The 19,167-nt window shown below is 36.4% G+C and overlaps 3 protein-coding genes across 5 annotated transcripts in view; 1 reads left to right on the top strand and 2 right to left on the bottom strand.

The window, feature by feature from the left end:
* LOC136820243 (dynein, cytoplasmic 1, intermediate chain 2a-like) overlaps positions 1 to 4,733 on the top strand; it is a 32,682-nt gene extending 27,949 nt beyond the window's left edge. The window contains exon 16 of the mRNA XM_067076438.1: positions 3,733 to 4,733. Within this exon, the coding sequence (XP_066932539.1) occupies positions 3,733 to 3,885 (153 nt within the window). The 3' untranslated portion in view covers positions 3,886 to 4,733. The remainder of the gene's footprint in view (positions 1 to 3,732) is intronic.
* Positions 4,734 to 7,386: 2,653 nt separating this feature from the next.
* Positions 7,387 to 12,037, bottom strand: LOC136820226 (zinc finger protein 107-like). The gene is made up of 4 exons (XM_067076412.1): positions 11,659 to 12,037; positions 10,775 to 11,419; positions 9,383 to 10,733; positions 7,387 to 9,071 (listed from the first exon to the last, which is right to left on the bottom strand). The coding sequence occupies exons 1-4, from the start codon at positions 11,942 to 11,944 to the stop codon at positions 7,712 to 7,714; spliced, it is 3,642 nt and encodes a 1,213-aa protein (XP_066932513.1). The 5' UTR covers positions 11,945 to 12,037; the 3' UTR covers positions 7,387 to 7,711.
* Positions 11,997 to 18,363, bottom strand: LOC136820232 (uncharacterized). 3 transcript variants are annotated; one of them, XM_067076419.1, is made up of 5 exons: positions 17,926 to 18,363; positions 14,000 to 14,281; positions 13,541 to 13,676; positions 12,427 to 12,673; positions 11,997 to 12,165 (listed from the first exon to the last, which is right to left on the bottom strand). In XM_067076419.1, the coding sequence occupies exons 1-5, from the start codon at positions 17,983 to 17,985 to the stop codon at positions 11,997 to 11,999; spliced, it is 894 nt and encodes a 297-aa protein (XP_066932520.1). In that variant the 5' UTR covers positions 17,986 to 18,363. The 3 variants fall into 3 exon arrangements, with proteins under 3 accessions (XP_066932520.1, XP_066932521.1, XP_066932519.1); XM_067076420.1 differs by having other exon boundaries at positions 12,427 to 12,661; positions 17,926 to 18,362; XM_067076418.1 differs by having other exon boundaries at positions 12,427 to 12,718; positions 17,926 to 18,359.
* Positions 18,364 to 19,167: the final 804 nt, after the last annotated feature.

Genomic DNA, 19,167 nt, shown 5'->3' with positions numbered 1-19,167 from the left:
TCAATGGGGTGATGCTAATCTGAAACTCCCCGACTTTATAAGCCCGCTTAGGGATTGACTGCATTTTAATCGTGTTATTTTATCAAACACCACTTGAAGAATATGAGGGTGATACACTAATCAACCGTAAACGCTATCAAGGGGCTGGGACTGAATTGACCAGGATGGAGATGTCGTCAAATAAGAGGCCTTCCACATAGTACGTACGCACTAAGGGGGAGGGGGGTCTTCCCAAAAGCGTATGCTTCCGTACAGGGGGAGTTTTTCATAGCCCTTTTTTGCTTGTTTTTTTTTTGTTGACTTTTACGCTTCTTATACGCATCAAGCAGTGCTGCAAATAGGGCAATTTCAGTTGGCCGGTAATTTTTCGAATGTAACGAGCAGGGGGTCTGGCGGAACCATCTTTGTAGTCATTTATTACAGATTGACTTATTGGATTATTAGATTGGCTAAACATAATTTAAAAGCTGTTACTCCTTTAATTAGAAGCGCTATTAAGTATTAATCTAAGCCTCTAATCTTCAAATTTTGACCGGACAAAATGAAAAACTGAGCTTCAGAATGGCCGGTAGAAACTTCGCAAGGAATAGAAAAGGTTTCTTACTAAACAATGAGTTTTATGTATGAAATAAAGGTCCGAACGATTTGAATTCGAAACTTTCTTCAACCGGGGGGGGGGGGGTTAAATGAAAAAGCACGTACTTACCAGGGGGGTATAGCCATTTGCGTACGCTTGCGTACAGGGGGGAGGGGATACTCGATTTTCGACATTTTAGTGCGTACGTACCATGTGGACGGTCCCTAACTGTTCTCATTGCGTTGACACATTCATAGATACAGATGTTTTATATCATTCAAGCCCTGGTAAACTTGGCCTAGAGTACCTTGTGACTTTAGAACTTTAAAGGTAACTTTAGGACGCAATGGCTGATTGGTGTTTTGGACTTTGCGTTCAAGGTCCGCCCTGGTAGATCGTTAGAGGTTCTAAGATATACGAGCAAACCAAACAGTCTTTTTACTAACGAGTATATTCAGAGTGACAATAGATCGCTCCAAAATTATTTACTTGCAGTGAAACACGATCTATGCATCAATCATTTTATTTATCTATATCAAATCATCTCAACATGGCTTATATTACGTTGTCGTTATGGAAACTAAGATTATCATTGAGGTTGAGGGTTTTCCTCTGAAAGAAGGGTTTCCTCTTTCAATTTTTATGTACCACAAGTGAACTTCGTATAAAAGTGTCTTACACTGTAGTTTGATCTACCAATTTCATAGATTGTATAAACGTGAGCCGCTGACGTTTCATGTGTACACCAATCACTTAAACTTGATTGGTTTATCCATCTCGCCATGGGAGGCACCTGTGCCTTAAACAGGAGACGCTGCGATCGACTATACGTTTTCGTAATCTGATTCACCCCTGTGTCATAGACCCGGTAGAACCCCCTACCCAATGGAAAATACCTTAAAATTTTAGTCAAACTGGAAAATTGATCTTTTTTGTCCCCATTGGAAATTCAATGGGGAAATTGCACTGCAAAACCAATCCCACTGGATTTTGTTAACTGGGAATAATAGAATTGCTATTCCCATTGGCATTTCCATAGAAATTTGAAATTTCTGTCCCAAGTTCCCACCGGGCTGTGAGACAGGGGTGTCCTGATTCTTAACTTCTCACGGGGTGCACTCAGACTACACGCTTTTATAGGAATGGTATTTTTCAAATTCATCATGAATACTCTTCACTTTTTGGGAAAAATAATCTTGAAATATTCTCACGGTATTCTTAGGTTTGGATCCAAAATCTAGCATGTAATACATGGCTAGGTTGCAATATATGGTGTCTTGAATATGACGGACTTTTAATACTGAAACTGTCGGGGTTTTGTGACGGAAATAAGTATCGACGATATATTTGTTAAAACGTCAACATGAAATCTCTACTAAGTGAGTTATTCCCTGTAATCCATAAAACTGGTCACTTCATAACATGCATAGTATATATTATAATACTATAATACATAACGTCTCGTACACTAGAACAGTTATTAAAACGCCCTTAATAAACGCCAATCCACGCCTTTCACATCCACCACCACAGAGTCTATACAGATGGCCCACACAGAGACACCCTGCAATTGGAACAGCTGGAACACTAGAACAGTTAATAAAACGCCCTTAATAAACGCCAATCCATGTCTCTGTGTGGGCCATCTGTATAGACTCTGTGGTGGTGGGTGTGAAAGGCGTGGATTGGCGTTTATTAAGGGCGTTTTGATAACTGTTCTAGTGTTCCAGCTGTTCCAATTGCAGGGTGTCTCTGTGTGGGCCATCTGTATAGACTCTATGGTGGCGGGCGTGAAAGGCGTGGATGGGTGTTTTATAAGGGCGTTTTATTAACTGTTCTAGTGTTCCAGCTGTTCCAATTGCAGGGTGTCTCTGTGTGGGCCATCTGTATAGACTCTGTGGTGGTGGGTGTGAAAGGCGTGGATTGGCGTTTATTAAGGGCGTTTTATTAACTGTTCTAGTGTTCCAGCTGTTCCAATTGCAGGGTGTCTCTGTGTGGGCCATCTGTATAGACTCTGTGGTGGTGGGTGTGAAAGGCGTGAATGGGTGTTTATTAAGGGCGTTTTATTAACTGTTCTAATGTTCCAGCTGTCCCAATTACAAGGTGTCTCTGTGTGGGCCATCTGTATAGACTCTGTGGTGGTGGGTGTGAAAGGCGTGAATGGGTGTTTATTAAGGGCGTTTTATTAACTGTTCTAATGTTCCAGCTGTCCCAATTACAAGGTGTCTCTGTGTGGGCCATCTGTATAGACTCTGTGGTGGCAATCATTATATTATACTTTAATGGGATAAATTTTCGCGGGGATTAATTTTCGCGGATTTCGCGGATTTGGGTGTCATCCGCGAAAATAAGTCCCATATGAAATTTGAAAAAGGCCCATTCGCGAAATATTTCTAAACAAAACTCAAAATATGTCAAATAAATACTATTTGAATGGTTACTTGCATCAAAGAGGCGCAAATAATGTGTATTTCAACAACCAATATGCATAATTTGACAGTAAAAGTCACAAAATCGAGAAAATAATGCCCCCCTATAGTGTCATCCGCGAAAATTAATCCCCGCGAAATCTTAAAATTTCGCGGATGAGCTCAACCGCGAAATTTAATCCCCGCGAAAATTTATCCCATTAAAGTAGCATGTGTATGAGACGTTATGCATTAATAAATAGTATTATAATATATACTATGTATGTTATGATGTTACCAGTTACTTATTTCCGTCAAAAACCCCGACAGTTTCAGTTTTTAAAGTCCGTCATATTCAAGACACCATATATTGCAACCTAGCCTAATACATACCTCAAGCAAAAATTTGGCATTTTTGTGGAACCTTTTAGCATTGTTGGGGAATAGTTGGCATTTAATAGTAAAATGCTCTTAAAATGCCATTTTTAGTTACAGTTGCCAAATTCCACGATGCCGGTATTCTTGCCATATGGCTTTTACCTGCTTTTACTATAAATATTCGTATAAAAAAAGTGTGCTCAGTTTACTTCTGACTGAACAGCTCAGTGAAGTAGACTAGGAGCATTTGAAGAGGTCATTTTGAAAGAAAAAAAACCCAAACAAAAAAACTGCTTGGACTTTGAAATAACTTTCTTTCTAATAAAAATATTGCGTCAGTCATTTTTTACCCTTTTTAACCTTTTTTAGCAACTTGCACTTCCTCGACCCGACGAATGGAATCGATTGGTGAACACACTTCAAGAATTACAAGCTAACCAGGCTACCGTTGGTGATCTTGAAAGACCTTTATCGCCTTCATCAAGTCTACAGTCTAGCCTGGTTTCACCTGGTCGTATTTAGAGATCTCGGTGTAGGCTGGTTTTAATTGGAAAATTTATTTTTTTGAAACATAGCTCTCATTCAGTACTAGGATATTATTCAAATAATTTTAACAAATGTATTTATTTTGATAAAAACCTAAGAAAAAGACAGTTTCGGCCAAGCCTTTTCAAACAGGGAAGGTAAATTCATTTGTAAACTACTTGAGGGGAGACTAATATAAGTGGTTGTTTTACGGGGCTGACTCTGACCCTGAAAATTTGAAACTTCTTGGGCGTAAAACAGCAAATCAAGTTTGCCTTGTCTTATTGTTTTTTTTTTTATTATAGCTGATCTGTATTCGACCACTTCTATTGAACTCAGTCAATCTTACCAAGTGAAACAGCTAGAAAAGTTACGATTTCTGACAAATGGTGTAAACGAAAGTTAAAGCATAATGCTTTAATCTCGCCAAAGTTAATCCGATTATAGTATGCCCGGGCTGGATTTCTCGGATGGAAAGCTAAAGCTCGGGTCTATTTTCAACTATATGTGAATATTAGCAAATGATAGAAAATTTTATCAGATGAACCCCGGATAGTTAGGCCCATTCGTTTTTTGCCTCGAACTTGATTGAATATTCAATTGTTTGTCGCTTTCTTTTCACGTGTTAACAAATTTAGGTTTCTTCTCATTAAATTTCTAGCTCATGAATTATAATACATAATTTTCCTAGCTTTACACCAAAATTTATTTATTTCCCATCGTGAAAACTGTGGAAATCTTTCTGTTTTTTGGTTAGGGATATCTTGGAATTTCATTTTTTTCCTATTTTGTATTACTTTTTTTTTATTTGCGTAAAATGTACTTATAAAAGAATTATTGTGTAAATGACCAAAAAACACCTGTAGCTGTTCTTTTGTAAATCTTGTGGAGGGTTCTCCCCAAAACAATTTGGTAAAAAGTCTCCCGCAAGACTTGAAAGGATTGGCTTCAAGTTTGGAGATTTCTTTCGGAAAAAAGAAAAACTTCTGACTTTAGAAATATTTTTTCTTTGCTATTTTTCGGGTATTTTTGAAATATTTTGTTCTTTATAGAAAATAATTACCTGGAAAAGAAATCCTGAAAAAAATTTGACTTTCGAAATTTATTTTTTCTTTTCAATATTTTTACCTGCTATTTTCTGAAATTTTTGTCTTTTAGGATATTTTTGGAAATTCTTTTTGGAGAGAATTACATGGAATATTTATTCTTTTGGGAAAAATTTACCTGGAAAAATTTACCTGGAATACTTTTTGGAAAGTTTTTGGATAATTTCTTGGAAGAGAAATCCTGAAAATTTTGACTTTCGAATTTATTTTTTCTTTTCAATATTTTTACCTGCTATTTTCTGAAATTTTTGTTTTTTAGGATATTTTTGGAAATTCTTTTTGGAGAGAATTGCATGGGATATTTATTCTATTGGGAAAAATTTACCTGGAATATTTTTTGGAAAATTTTCTTGGAAAGTTTTTGGAAATTTTTCTGGGAAAGTTTTTGGAAAATTTCCTGGAAAAGAAATCCTAAAAAAAATTTTGACTTTCGAAATTTATTTTTTCTTCGCAATTTTTTGCCTGCCATTTTCTGAAATTTTCGTTTTTTGGGAATTTATTTGGAAAAATTTACCTGGAATACTTTTTGGAAAATTTCCTGGGAAAGTTTTTGGATAATTTCCTGGAAGAGAAATCCTGAAAAATTTTGACTTTCGAAATTTATTTTTTCTTCGCAATTTTTTTGCCTGCCATTTTCTGAAATTTTCGTTTTTTGGGAATTTATTTGGAAAAATTTACCTGGAATACTTTTTGGAAAATTTCATGGGAAAGTTTTTGGATAATTTCCTGGAGGAGAAATCCTGAAAAATTTTGACTTTCGAAATTTATTTTTTCTTCGCAATTTTTTTGCCTGCCATTTTCTGAAATTTTCTTTTTTTGAGAATTTATTTGGAAAAATTTACCCGGAATATTTTTAGAAAAATTTCCTGGTAAAGGTTTTAGATAATTTCCTGGAAAAGAAATCCTGAAAACACTTGACTTTCGAAATTAATTGATACATCGCAATTTTTTTGCCTGCCATTTTCTGAAATTTTAGTTTTTTGAGAATTTATTTGGAAAAATTTCCTGGTAAAGGTTTTAGATAATTTCCTGGAAAAGAAATCCTGAAAAATTTTGACTTTCGAAATTTATTTTTTCTTCGCAATTTTTTTGCCTGCCATTTTCTGAAATTTTAGTTTTTGGGGATAATTTTGGAAATTCGTTTTGCATTTTGGAAAGAATTACCTGGAATATTGCCTGATATTTAGTGAAATTTTCATTTTGAGGATTTTTCAGAAAATTACCAGGCTGGCACTTCCGACCTAATTTACTCAAGTTTTTATTTCGTTCAGTAAGTTTCTTTGTTCTATATTAAAATCTCAATTCAAATAGTGAAAACAGGGGTCTTGTATAGCGGCGTACCCTGATGTAAAAAAGTTCACGTTCACATTTATCTCTACCTTAGCCGAAGTTTCAAATTTTCATTCGAAATGATGGTTTTGTGAAGAAAAGAGGGTAAAAAACTCAAGGCAATTAGCACTTTGCCTTTAAGCAACGGATTAGAATAGGTGGATTAAGAACTCATAGAAAACACTCCTCGTTAGGTTATCAAACTTTTTTACGAGTTTGCTAGCAATTAAAACTTGATAAGTTGTAAAAAAGTTGTAAAAAATCATTACTTTCAACATTTTCATTGGTCATTACGTATCACGTGGTACATTTTAAATAAGAAAATGCACTATTTTAGCCCTTTCTATCCAATGCAGAAATTAGCCAAATAATTTGAAATTTATTTTCCTAATTCTAAATACAGTCTTCTTTCACCAGTATGCAACCCATTCGTGACCCATCGATAGTTTCTTAGTTATAGACCATACGTTAATTTTCACTTATCTGAAGATTGCCATTGACAAAAGATTAAAAATTTACATTAAAACTGGTCTAGCGTTTGTTGATGCTAAAACTTAAGTGCAGGACTTAAAATATTTGCAAAATCATCAAAATTGATCGAATCATAGGACAAATTCGTTTTCGAAACTGTATAAATTGGAAAATTGTTCTTATAAAAACAATGAAAAAACTAAACGAGGAGTGCGCAGAGTCATTTACAGATTTTTCTTGTAACAATGAGAAGACAATGGATCTCTCTTGGGAGCAACGAGAGAAGTTAATCCACCTATTCTAATCCGTTGCTTTAAGAGATAACTGAAAGTCAAGACAGGAAACGGAAACGTCGTTATTTCGGGCAAATACATAGAAGAAACTTAAAATCGTTGGAAAGGTAAAGATCTATGAGCACCTAAACAATCTGATTTCATCGCTTCAAAGTATCAGTTGGATATGGGAATTGGAAATTTTTCGGAAAGGAAATGATTATTGATATACCTTTAATATATTTTGATCATCTAAAACTATTTATATAAATCCAAAAAATGGCAGAAAAATTTACAAACTCTGAAAAATATACTATCATTTTTATATACTAAAGCTATCATGCAAAAAACTTTCACGTTACTAGTACGAAAAGGTACATTAGAAAAATAATTTTAAAAAGGCGATGAACGTGAAAATATCTTATAAAATTGTCAGGAAAATGTAGCAAAAACCTTAAGCGTCCGAAAAAAGTTATATAAATGTGATAAAAAATTGTGCAATTCGGACACGAGCATAAGGTGAAAAACGTCATATGTAAGAAATATTTACAAAATTACAACAAAGTCTATCAATAAAAAAGACATCAGTAAAACGTTCTATACGAAAAGTGTTCAAAATATTACAGGTCTCCCACCAACAGGACCTTATGTTTTAAGTGGGACATGAATGGGGCCCTCGTGGGGGACCATATGTGTGGCATCGTGTTGCCGCATATGATCAATAAGTTCATCTTTGGTTGGGTAGATTTGATTGCAAATACCACATCCGAAAGCACTGGGCGCTTGATGAACACTGAAATGAATTTGTAGCTGATCTTTATCTTTAAAGGTTTTTCCACATACAGAACATCCGTATAAGAAGTTATCCGGACCGAGTGTGGTGGTTGTTGCAACAGGGTTTCCGGGGGCTAATGGGATTCCTGAGTTCATAGCGTGATTTTTCATGTGCTGTTTGAGCGACCACGAGCAACGGAAAGATTTGTTGCATTCGGGACAGTTGACGGTCTTCCGGTCTTTGCTGTGGATCAGTTCGTGACGTTGAAGATTTGCTTTCTGTCGGAAGGCTTTGTTGCAAACTTTACAAACAAATGGTTTCCTGTTTAAATGAATAAGTTTATGTTTCAAAAGATTAGCTTTTTGTGAGAAATGTTTGCCGCAGGTTTCGCAAACAATCGAACTGTGTGCGCTCTTCTTGTGCGCATCAAGACTAGCCATCGATACGAAGAGTTTAGAGCACGTATCACAATGGAAATTGTCGTTTTTGTTTAAAGGTTTCGTCGGTTCTCGGTTCATTTCCGTTGTATTGTTGTTCTCCAACGCGTCCGAAGGCATGACAGTTACAATCTCATCTTTTGGTCGGAGTTCGTGATAAGTAGTTACGTTGATGTTCGGCACAGGCGAGGGTGCTTTCGGTGGGGTTTCGGCTCCACCACCGATCATAGTCGGGAGAGGCTCTTCCATATCGTCATAAAAATCGTATTCTTCTTCCACCTCTTGCTTCTTGATACGAACACGCTCCGATTGTCGTGTCGGTGATTCGATATTCGGGAATGGTTTGATGGTCGCAGGCATCGGGATCACTATCGGTTCGTAAGTCTCGTCATCGGACGGTTCGTAACTCATCGTGTCTAATCGATCGTTTTCCATCCGATAACTACCTTCGCCACTCGATAAACTATCGCTTCGAATCTTTCCACGTTTTCCGGTACGATGGGTTTGGATGTGTCGTTTGAGGTTACCTTTCTGGTTGAAGCGTTTATGGCAGACGTAACAAGCGAACGGTTTGGCACCAGTATGGATGAGTGAATGTGTTTTCAATGAAGCCATGTGGTTGAAACGTTTCCCGCAAACGTCACAAACGAAGTCACGGTTTTGCGTGTGCGTGAGTTGATGACGTTGCAGGTTGGATTTTTGACTGAAAGGTCGCGAGCAGATATGACAGACGTACGGTTTCTCACCGCTGTGCACAACCAAGTGTTTGTCCAAGTTGGCTTTGTGGTTAAACCTATGGAAGAAAAACATCGAAGTTTGATTGATGAAAATTAACTCATATACATCAAGGTCCATCGGAAAATAATGTGAAGAAATATAACGCGATACAGGGATGTAGCCATTAGGTAAAATGTTGAGCATATTAAAAACTAGAAAGGCGGAAAATCAAAGACAATACAGCTCTTTTTTATGGAAAACCTTAGTAATAAAAAATCATTCTGAATCAATTGGTGTAAGTTAGTAAAGAGCAGGTTGGGTAACTAACCCTTGAAGAAATGGAAGAAATTCCAAAATTTCTAATACCAAGAAAGATAAAAAACCAACCTTTTGGAGCACAGTTGACATTTGTACGGGAAACTGCCAGTGTGAAGAAGCATGTGTTTTTCCAAGCTGTACTTATAGGTCAACACACGATTGCAGATCTTGCAACTGTAGTTACCACGTTCGTATCGGCCTTTCGATTCGTATTCGGCCGGTCCACCAAGGATATTGTCTTTGATGAATTCTTCATTCTCACGAATCAACCGTTCTTCATTTTCGCTGACCAAAGCAGAAGCGGGAATTTGCGAGTTTCCATCAAGCACCTCGTTCAACTGTTCGTCATCTATTGCCCCGTCGTCGTCGTCCTCAAAGACGTTATCTTCCTCCATGATGTCGACTTCCATTCCGTCGTCGGGTAACGCAGAGTCTGATTTCAAATGAGCAGACGAATAATGTCGTTGCATTTCTTCTTTTGAATGAAACATGTCTTTGCAGACTGGACATCTGGAAAGTCGATAAGAGGACGGACTAGCTGCTGGCGAGACAGGTTCTGATTTGATGCTTTTACCGATATCGCTGGTAGAAGCCATACTGCCGTTGTTGCTCGTCTCGGTGATCATGATCTCTTCTGAAGTCAAAGGGATTGGGTTGGAAGGTTTAACAGTTGCTTCAGTGATGCTTTCCAGGGAAGAACTCTCCTTCTCATCCATCGAATGCGTTGCCATGTGTGATTCGAGCTTAGCAACGGACATGAAAACGAGGTCACACGAGTTGCATTGTAGAGGACACGCTTGGTTCTCTTCGTATGCTTTGTCAGGGTCACCGATGTCTAGGAGATTGGAATCTGAATTTAAGCTACGTTTATGACATTGAAGATGCTGGCTGAAGATCATTGGTGATTCGAAGATGATATCGCAAGTTGCGCATCTGTAGTTGTGCCCTGGCTTCGATTGTTCGAAGTATCGTTGTGGTAGAGAAACACCAGGCATCGTTTCGTCCACATGTTCAGCAAAGTGACGTTCCAGGCTGTCCGTTTCTGTGAAGGATCGATCGCAAAGGTAGCATTGGTTGGTGGCCGTGATATGAATCAACATGTGACGTTGGAGGTTGGTTTTAGAGAGGAATGAACGTTGACAGGTTGTACACGTAAATGACGTGGTATGGTTTGTATGCACGGCGTAATGTTTTTGCAACGACAAACGTAAACGGAACGCTTTACCGCAGACAAAACATTGATATGGTTTCGAGTCTGTATGCGAGAGCATGTGTTTCTGGAGATTCAGTTTATTTGTGAATGACTTCTCGCAAACATCGCACTGAAGGTCAGCTTTGTCTGCTGATTGTGAAATTGGCGTATTGGGCGCCGAGGTGGATCCGCCTATAGATTTTTTGTCGCCCATCACTACAGACATGGCTTCGGCTCAAACTCTCATTGATAGCGTTATTGACTTCAGATTCGTTTGGGATTTCGTTGAGTGCTTGTAGTACATCTTCCTTGCTGTATTCCGTGTGTGATAAAATATGGCGTTGTAGGTTGGCTTTCTGTGTGAACGATTTTTGACACATTCGACATGTGAACGGTCGTGATCCATCGTGGATATGCATGTGTCGTTGAAGGTTGACTTTCTGTGTGAAAGCGGCGAAGACAGATATGGCACTGGTGTGGTTTGATGCCTGAATGAACGATCATGTGTGTGGAAAGATTGGTGCGATGTCGGAACTGTTTACCACAGATGTGACAATCGAGGGACGAGGATCGATTGACGTGGACGAGTGAATGTTTAGCACGTGCGTCTTCGGTTTCGAACAGCTCGTCACAAATGTTACAACGGAACATTTTGCGTTCACCGCTGACACTACTGGTGCTGGCCTTGTTGTGTAGAGCCTCGTTGACTGGTTGGAAGTCCAGAGTGGTCATGGATGTCGATGGAGGAGGAGTTCCTATGTCTTCACTTTTAACCGAATCATGTTGTTCTTTCTTCATGCGGATCGATTCGTTCATTGATGCGTTGACTTTCTCGTGAAGTAGGGTGGAGTCAACGGGGATGACGGTTGGGTCCAAGAGAACAGGTTTGCCGTCTGCCGTCATCAGTTGTCCTCCTACGAAAGAAAAAATGGATTAAATTTAAAAATCCTTACGGAATACTTAACAGAGACACTTTGATAGCTTAGTCGCGATATACTTTCACATAGAAATCTTCATTACTTACTGTACTTTTAACGAAGTAATTATTCCTTTCTACCTGCAGTACGCTTTATACCTTAACCCAGAAACGTGGCAAATGTGTTCAAAGGAAAGGTAGGTAACAAAAAGCCCTTGGTGAAAGCATAATACATACCTTGAAGCTGTTGTTTGGGAAGAATATAAACTTCTTTTCTCTGCGAATGTGTTTGCTGATGTTGTACGAGTGCGTTATAATGCAGAAACTTCAAGTCACAGAAAGTGCACTGGAAGAGCTGATCAGCCGGTTGAATGAGGGCGTGCTCTTTCTCGTGTTTTTCTATATAATGTTGCTTCAGTCTCTCTTTATCGTCAAAGATGGCGTGACAGAATTTACATTCGTACGTTCCAGGTTTCATCATTTTTGGAGGGTCGTTCTTGAGTAGGGAGACTTGCTCATGCATGAAGGCGTGAGTGCGGAATTTCGCTTCGTCACTGAACACTTCCGAACAGATGCTACACTTGAGTAAGTACAGATGCGCCAGTGTTTGGTTGGTGAAAGTGCTGGAGTATTGTGGGTTGCCCGGATGTCGATGGAGGAACACCAGTCCGCATTTGCCCGGGTTCGTAGAATACAGTACCGGGCGGCAAATTTCGCACGACGGTCGTGACACCCGAAGGTAATCTAAAAAGTAAACCACATCATTGAGATGTATGGTTTAAATCCTAGTCTATCCTACCCAACCGAGCGATGCTTGTATACCAGGGACTGCCCTGTCTGTCTGGTACATGTTTACAATGGTACAATTGAATCCTTAAGAATACTGATCATATCAATCAATCCGATTCAGTCGTAAACCTGGACACGCCAGATATGTTTAGGGTGATTCAATGAAAAAAAAAACAAAAGAAGAAACGTGGACTTCCAGGAGAATTGAAGATGTACCTTTGAATGAGTTCGTAGCTCTGCGTTGTTTTCAATGGGTGTCCTCCTGCGTTCAAATCGATCGATAGGGCGGATGTGGCGGCCATTGGCGGAGCAGGTGACGATGATTGAGAATGAGTTCTACTGTCAGATCGTGTGGCGGATTGCAGTTGTGAAGTAGCGTTGGATGTAGGTAGCATTCCTTCGGGAGCTTCGCAGGCAGCGGTTGGTGAGAGAGGCGTTTTAGCCACATAGTCTGAAGAAAGATCTGTACTGCCATTGCTGATTGGTGGCAAGTCTGTTGGTTTGAGTCCTAGAAAAAATGAGTGAGGGGTTTTCAACCTCGTTTATTGATTGTTTTGTTTCTCAAAGAAAAAAATGTCGGGATATACAGATATAATCTAGGAATCAGTCAGTGCTAGAAGCTCTTCAAGATTTCAATAATTACCTTATCACAATCCATATCAAGAAAGAAGGAGAAAGAAAGGGGGAAGGTTATCTTCGTTTTTCAATTTTAGAAAAGCATGTAAAAAGAATGTCATTAATTTAAACGGAGGCAGACCATAAATGGGTCATTAAATCAGTAACTTTAAAAATGACTTCTAGAGGATAATGGGAAAATTAAAGAATTGAAAACAATAGATTTAGAGAAGATATTTTAAGACTAAACTCGTTATCCATCATTTTCAAAATCCTATTATGTTGAAGTGATTAGCGAAGAAACCCGCAAGATAGCAATCAAACAAACAAACACTCGAACGCCAAACATAACTACTCTTTTCTTTTTCATTTCGGACATAATTGGGCAGCTTGTGTATTGATATCTTTTCCTTGTTTTACAGACCTGAATAGGCCGTCCTTCTTAAAGTTGTTCTTAGGACTTTTTAGCTTTTACTTCAACCCTTCCTGGTAAAAATACCCAAAACACCCAAAATTTCCAACCATAAACCCTTTATATTATATATTATAAACTATATTTCTCCAAACTTGTAAAACCCATCGAAGCTGTTCAAGCAACCGGGATTAAGGCCTAGTCTTAATTGGGAGCACTAAAATCTTAGACTAGTTCTTCAATACTATAAAGTGGACTACCCAAAAATTTAACTTCAAATTTGTGTGAGAATGGCTAGCGAACCTTTTTGTTGTGTTTTTTGTAATCTTGAGATGATAGCATTGATGCCTTTCTTCCCAGCAGCTTTCTTGTTCGGAGGAGAGGAAAAAAGATCAGAGAGTGCTGGCTCCTTTGCTGTTTCTTCAATTTCCATTGACTGCTGGGGAAGCAAAAGTTATTGAAAGTTAATTAGTTACGATGTACAAAACTATAACTCCCGTTTCGATGGTTGCTAAAATTCAATTTGAGTTCCGCACCAAAGGCCCCAAAGCGTTGAAAATTTCTGTAGAAATACTACTACGCTACGTTTAACGCGAGATACACTTTCGTAGCGAGTACTAAAAGGGACGCTAATCAATTCAGGCAAGTAAGCAAACTAAAGACTAAATTCATTTTCGCATTTTTGAGACATTATTAGAATAATTTTAGATACCATAATAGGAAGTAAGAAGGCATGCCAACCTTAGCAATCAAATGACGAACCTCATCGATCTGTAAACCATCTTCTTCGTCGTCGTCATCGGCGATTGAATTCGTCGTCGTCGGTTCACTGTCGGTTTTTGAGACATCTTTCGTTTTATTGTCATCGGCGATATTCGTTTGTGCTATCGGTTCCTCATTGGGTTCGATGATCGAATTATTGTTTTCTTCGCATTGCCCCTTGAGGAATTTTTCGATCAGTTCTGATGATTGAGCTAATGCTTTGAGAGCTTCTTCAGTTTCCCATGTGTTTTGCCATTCCACTTCAAATTGTTTTTGTCCGTCCTGTTGAAGGAATCGAATGAAAAATGTCTGTTATAGTTATTGTAAGTAGAGGGGTACACAGATAAGGTTTGGTAACTACTTTCGACGCGTAACCAAAGGAGTTGTATTTTGGAGTTATCTTTTTAAGAACATAGAAGAACCGAAAATTTAGGCTACATTTTCATTTATTTGTTGGTCCTTTCTGTTCCAAAATTTCGATTTTTTCGATTTTGGTGCTGAAAATGAAAGCTGTCGATACTTTTGAGTAAGATTGGAGGGTTGGTATTTAGTACAAAATGCCTATTTTTAGTACTTCGAAACAAAAGTTTGACGCATGGCAACAAAATGGAGGCATCTTTTTTCTGTCCGATTTATAATGCACTTTATAGTGCCTTTATAAAGAGAAAATTTAAATTCAATCTTCATTCACATGAAATAATTAGAGATGAGAAGAAATAGACGAAACAAAACAGTAATGCGATTAAGGATTTCTTGATTTAATGTTGCACAGATTACTAGATATTTTCAATATGTTGACAAAAGAAAAGGACAGTTTAAGTAAAAGATTGGATTAACAAGAGGACAATGAAAAGTCAAAACTAAATAAAACAGCAGAGGAAATAAGGTGTATAGGTAACGAAATACCACTTCAATAATGAAAACAATACATGTGAAATTCTCGCTTCCGATTCACTATTTGTTTTCCTTTTACATTTTATTTATAAAACAACGGCTACGAAAAAAGGAGATATTTTTCCATCCTACATACTACTCATATATGACGAACAGACAAACAAATGAAAATGGAACTCAACAGGGTTTCTTCTCTCTCCTTTAAAGAGAACTTTTGATAATGACGTGAAAAATGGATAAAAATACCGACCTCCGTCTACTCTCCCTTGGCAACTAAAATCAACATTTTAAACTTTAAACCCAAGTACCCAAGGCCCGGATTTTTTCATTCAAAAGCTAAAATCTTTAATTACGTTTATATTGCGCAATACACGAAAAGAGCCATCTAATTAATGTTTAAATCATCACGGGGGTAATTAACACCCAAATTAGTTTCAAACAATGCCTAGGGAGGCTTGTGCGTATATTTTTCAAGCCTTTCCTTTGCTCTTCTTGTCAAGAAGCATGTGACAGATTTTAGGGTGCGAAATGAAAACAAATTAGTTGCGACATGACAAAAAATAAGAGAGAAAATTGATGCTTTGAAAAGAAAGATGAAACAAGAAGAGGGCTGGGCCTGAGTTGATATTTTCTGCGGTCAAGATCTTTCTTAAGAGGTATTTTGAAATCAAGAATAACATAATCTTGATATTTATAAAAAAATGTTTGACAGAAAGAAACTTCAAATTAAAATTGCTGACATATAAGAATTAGAGAAACAGAAAATAAAAAATGTGTAAAGTAAAGAAAATTGAAAAGCCAGTGGAATTAAAAAATAGAGGTCTTTTCTGCTTATAATCACTTCATTTTTCTTTGTGACAATGGGAAAGATAAGGTGTCGTCAATATGCGATTTAAACCCATTTATTTTGCTTTTCGCGAGAGAAAACACTCATAAAGACTTTATAAAACTCATCTTTGTAGTGATAAGGTTAGTACTGAAACCTCATAAAAAGAAAATGAGCTTTTCTCTTTACAGAGATAAGCAATGCGGTATTACCTTCACAAAAACTTTATTATGCTGACGTTCAAATTCTTTTCTTTTTCCGAGTCCTTTTTTCAAAAGAATAGATTTAAATCTAATTTAGGAGATGCTGTCCTTTGATTTTGAGTCATTTCATTGCCTTTTTTTTTTTAATTGAAAAACTTCGAGCGAAGAAGGGGTTTTCTTTGATTCACTAACAAGATTGTTTTTTCCATCGAATTTCTTAATTGAAGATTAATCGCCCCTTGTAAATTTGAAGGGTAATTATTTTTCAACGACATTTAAGAGTGAGAGAAAGGGAAAAATACTTTTATTTGTTTTATCGATCAAAAATCGAAAACAATTTGCTCCAAATAACAAGATATTGGACAATAAATAAAATACAGCCATTGTTCCTTTTTTATGTAAGAAATGTAAAAGTTACATGATTTTCATAAATTTTTGATTAGGGGGTGTGATTATTTCAACCATTGATCAATCAAAAAGATCAAGTGGGGATTTAATGGAAAAAAAAGCAATGAAATTTCCCTTTGTCTGTGTTTTTTTTGTCTCTCCCTTTTTCTCTTTTATCTTTTTAAATTGAATTTGATCGCGGAAGAGACTTAAATGGGATAGCCAGGATAGAGAGTCTGTATTTTTCATTTCGTATGTCGACGTGAAGAAAAAACGAGGAAAATTAATCAGATTTATCCAAATTCGTCAAGATCTGGCAGGAAAAAGTCATTCAAAAGATGTCCTTTTCCTTGTATAAACAAAAAACCAGTACCATCTTATTTAGTTACGAAAAGAAAACAAAACAAAAAAAGGAGTATTTTGTTTGAATATGAAGTGAAAAATGACTCTCTTGTCTTTACAGTAAAAGAAAAATATCAGTTCACAGAAAAACACAAACAAACAGGCGATAGACACACATAGAAGTCGAAAAATGATGTGAAATGACATATTAGAGAAAAAAGTCAGGATATCCTAGAAAACCTTTTTCAAGTCTTAAGTTCGCGGGCTCTATGTTTCATTAAAATTTGAAAAATTTTCACATTGTTGTTTTTTCTTCGCTATGTTCGATCATGAGAGCATTGAACCTTTTTAAGACGATTATTTTTCTAACATGACAGTGAAGAAATTTCACAACGAAGAAAATGACTGACCCCTGTCTTTATTTTAAAATTGAAGGCCAACAACTGATTTTTTTTCTTCTTTTCTATAAAGCGCATGATAAAACAGGAAAGCGAATGCTGCCCTTATTTTAAGATAGATGCTTTATAATTAATTAACATAAAAAATTATATTTTTTGATAAAATTTCAGAAAAAAAGTCAATCATGCAGGTCTTTTTAATTTCCTTACAAAAAGGGAGTTGATGTACCCCCTGGGTCTTTCTTATTTCGCTTATCGCTTTTCCTCGCTGCTTTAAAACTTGTTGATTTCAAAATGACATTCTTGACAATAAAACTCCACCGTTGTGGCTTTTCTCCTAAATTTCAAGATCGATAGGTTTATAGGTCATTAGAAAGCCGCTACGATGGTGCTCTGTTACTTATTATGTTATTATAGTAAATCGATGTCGAAAATAAAGACATTTTTTATCATCAATTTTTATGGGAAAACAAAACTCATGAAGAACTTTGGAATTACATTACATCCCAGTGTCATAAGGATTTTTTTACTTTTGAAGAGAGAGAAAAAAAGAAAAAATATCGGTTAGAGATTTGTCAGAAAATGTAGACTCAAACCAAAGATTTTGACAACTAGAAATTCTGCATCAGCTATACATCGGGAGCTCTTCTGCAGGCCAGCTTCCAAAAATTTACAAATTATTTATATTTCCCTCTTTCATCAAAAGACACCATACACAAAAGGAAAGGCAGATGTTTCAAAAAGCTTTCCATAATAAAAAACACTTCTCAGAAAAAACCTGACAAAGAGAAAAGTTTTCAATATTTAATGAAAATGAAAAATGAAAACGAAAGTGAAGAAATAAGAAGATGCAAAAAAAAAGAGCAATCGACAAACCTCTGTTTCCTTAACATTGACAATTTTCTTGATTACTCGTTTGGAAATTTCTGCAGCCATCTTTCTTCAAGCGTGTTTCAAGAACAACTGAAAATATTTTTCGTACACCAAAAATTTGAAGCACGTGAAATAAAAGATCATGAAAGCTCTACCAGGTACTTTTGTGCAAAGCAAAAACAGCGTTTAATCAACTCAACTGGAAGTCTATTTAAATCAATATCATCTTCATTTTTTGTTACACAAAACTCACATTCGTCTTTGCATACGTGAAAAATGAAAAACTTCACTTGTGCACTCTCTCTTTCTCTGCTACACACGCAGTGCATAAATCATGTGTTTGCAGCGCAATGTCTTTTTCTCTTTTATGATCACACACACTAAATTGACTTATGAAGAACATTGATTCTTTTCCTCGCTTCAACAATTTTCAATATCCGTAATTAATTTTACAGACCAGATTTAATTGTCAATACAATGGAATGTGATTTTTTGTCTTGATTTTTTTATTTGTAAAAAGAAAACAACAGTCAACCGACTTTGCTCTGTTTATGCAAATGACAAATCTTTTGTGATTTTTGAGTCTTTTCTCTGTGTGCTTCAATAAAAAGATATTTCGATAAAATAAGAAGGATGCTTGTAAAAAAAAAGAAAAGAAAGAAAAGAATTTTTTAATGTTTCGTATTAAAAAAAGATGTGCATATATACTGTCAGCGCCTATTTAGGTTTTCTAAAAGATTAAAGACGAAATTTTTTTATAGCGAAGAAAAACAAAAACTTTAACAATGAAAATTACGTGTATATCATAAATGGGGACTGTTTGCCTTTTCCATTTCGTCAAAATCTTTGAAGAGTTTCACCACTTCTCCGAGAAACCGGAAATTGGTGATTATTTTCGTTGATATAATTAGGTCGACTAATCAAGTTTTGCAAAAATAGCGAAAAATTAAAGCAAATATTATTTAAAATTTTTAAAAATAACGTAAATTAAAAGTAAATATTAATTAAAATAAAAATAATAGGAAAAAGATTGGAAAGTGATCATTAATTTTCGAAAACAACATTTTTTGGATGAGTGAAGCAAAAAACTAAGATTTTTCACAACTTTATGACATAGGGACACGCATATAAAAAGATAGCTTATGAAAAAATGACAAGACGCGAAGAAAAACAAAGTTTAGGGGATAAAATAAACGCATAGATGAAAAGGAAAAAACAAACATGAGTTCCTAAGACAAATACAAA

This window comes from Clytia hemisphaerica, unplaced genomic scaffold (assembly GCF_902728285.1).
Source record: "Clytia hemisphaerica strain Z4C2 unplaced genomic scaffold, Clytia hemisphaerica genome assembly, whole genome shotgun sequence".
Lineage (NCBI taxonomy): Eukaryota > Metazoa > Cnidaria > Hydrozoa > Leptothecata > Clytiidae > Clytia > Clytia hemisphaerica.
This window is presented reverse-complemented; position numbering and strand designations above follow the sequence as displayed.

What these genes read in the sequence shown, in the direction of transcription:
- LOC136820226 (XM_067076412.1), bottom strand. Translation starts at nt 11,944, where the DNA reads ATGCATGAGCAAGTCTCCCTACTCAAGAACGACCCTCCAAAAATGATG. An exon ending in TCAACGAAATCCCAAACGAA is followed by an intron (nt 10,734 to 10,774) that starts TCTGAAGTCAAT and finishes TTTGAGCCGAAG; the next exon opens with CCATGTCTGTAGTGATGGGC. An exon ending in TGTCAACTGTGCTCCAAAAG is followed by an intron (nt 9,072 to 9,382) that starts GTTGGTTTTTTA and finishes TTTCTTCCATAG; the next exon opens with GTTTAACCACAAAGCCAACT.
- LOC136820232 (XM_067076418.1), bottom strand. Translation starts at nt 17,985, where the DNA reads ATGGCTGCAGAAATTTCCAAACGAGTAATCAAGAAAATTGTCAATGTT. An exon ending in TCAATGTTAAGGAAACAGAG is followed by an intron (nt 14,282 to 17,925) that starts GTTTGTCGATTG and finishes TTCCTTCAACAG; the next exon opens with GACGGACAAAAACAATTTGA. An exon ending in AGCTACGAACTCATTCAAAG is followed by an intron (nt 12,166 to 12,426) that starts GTACATCTTCAA and finishes TTTACTTTTTAG; the next exon opens with ATTACCTTCGGGTGTCACGA.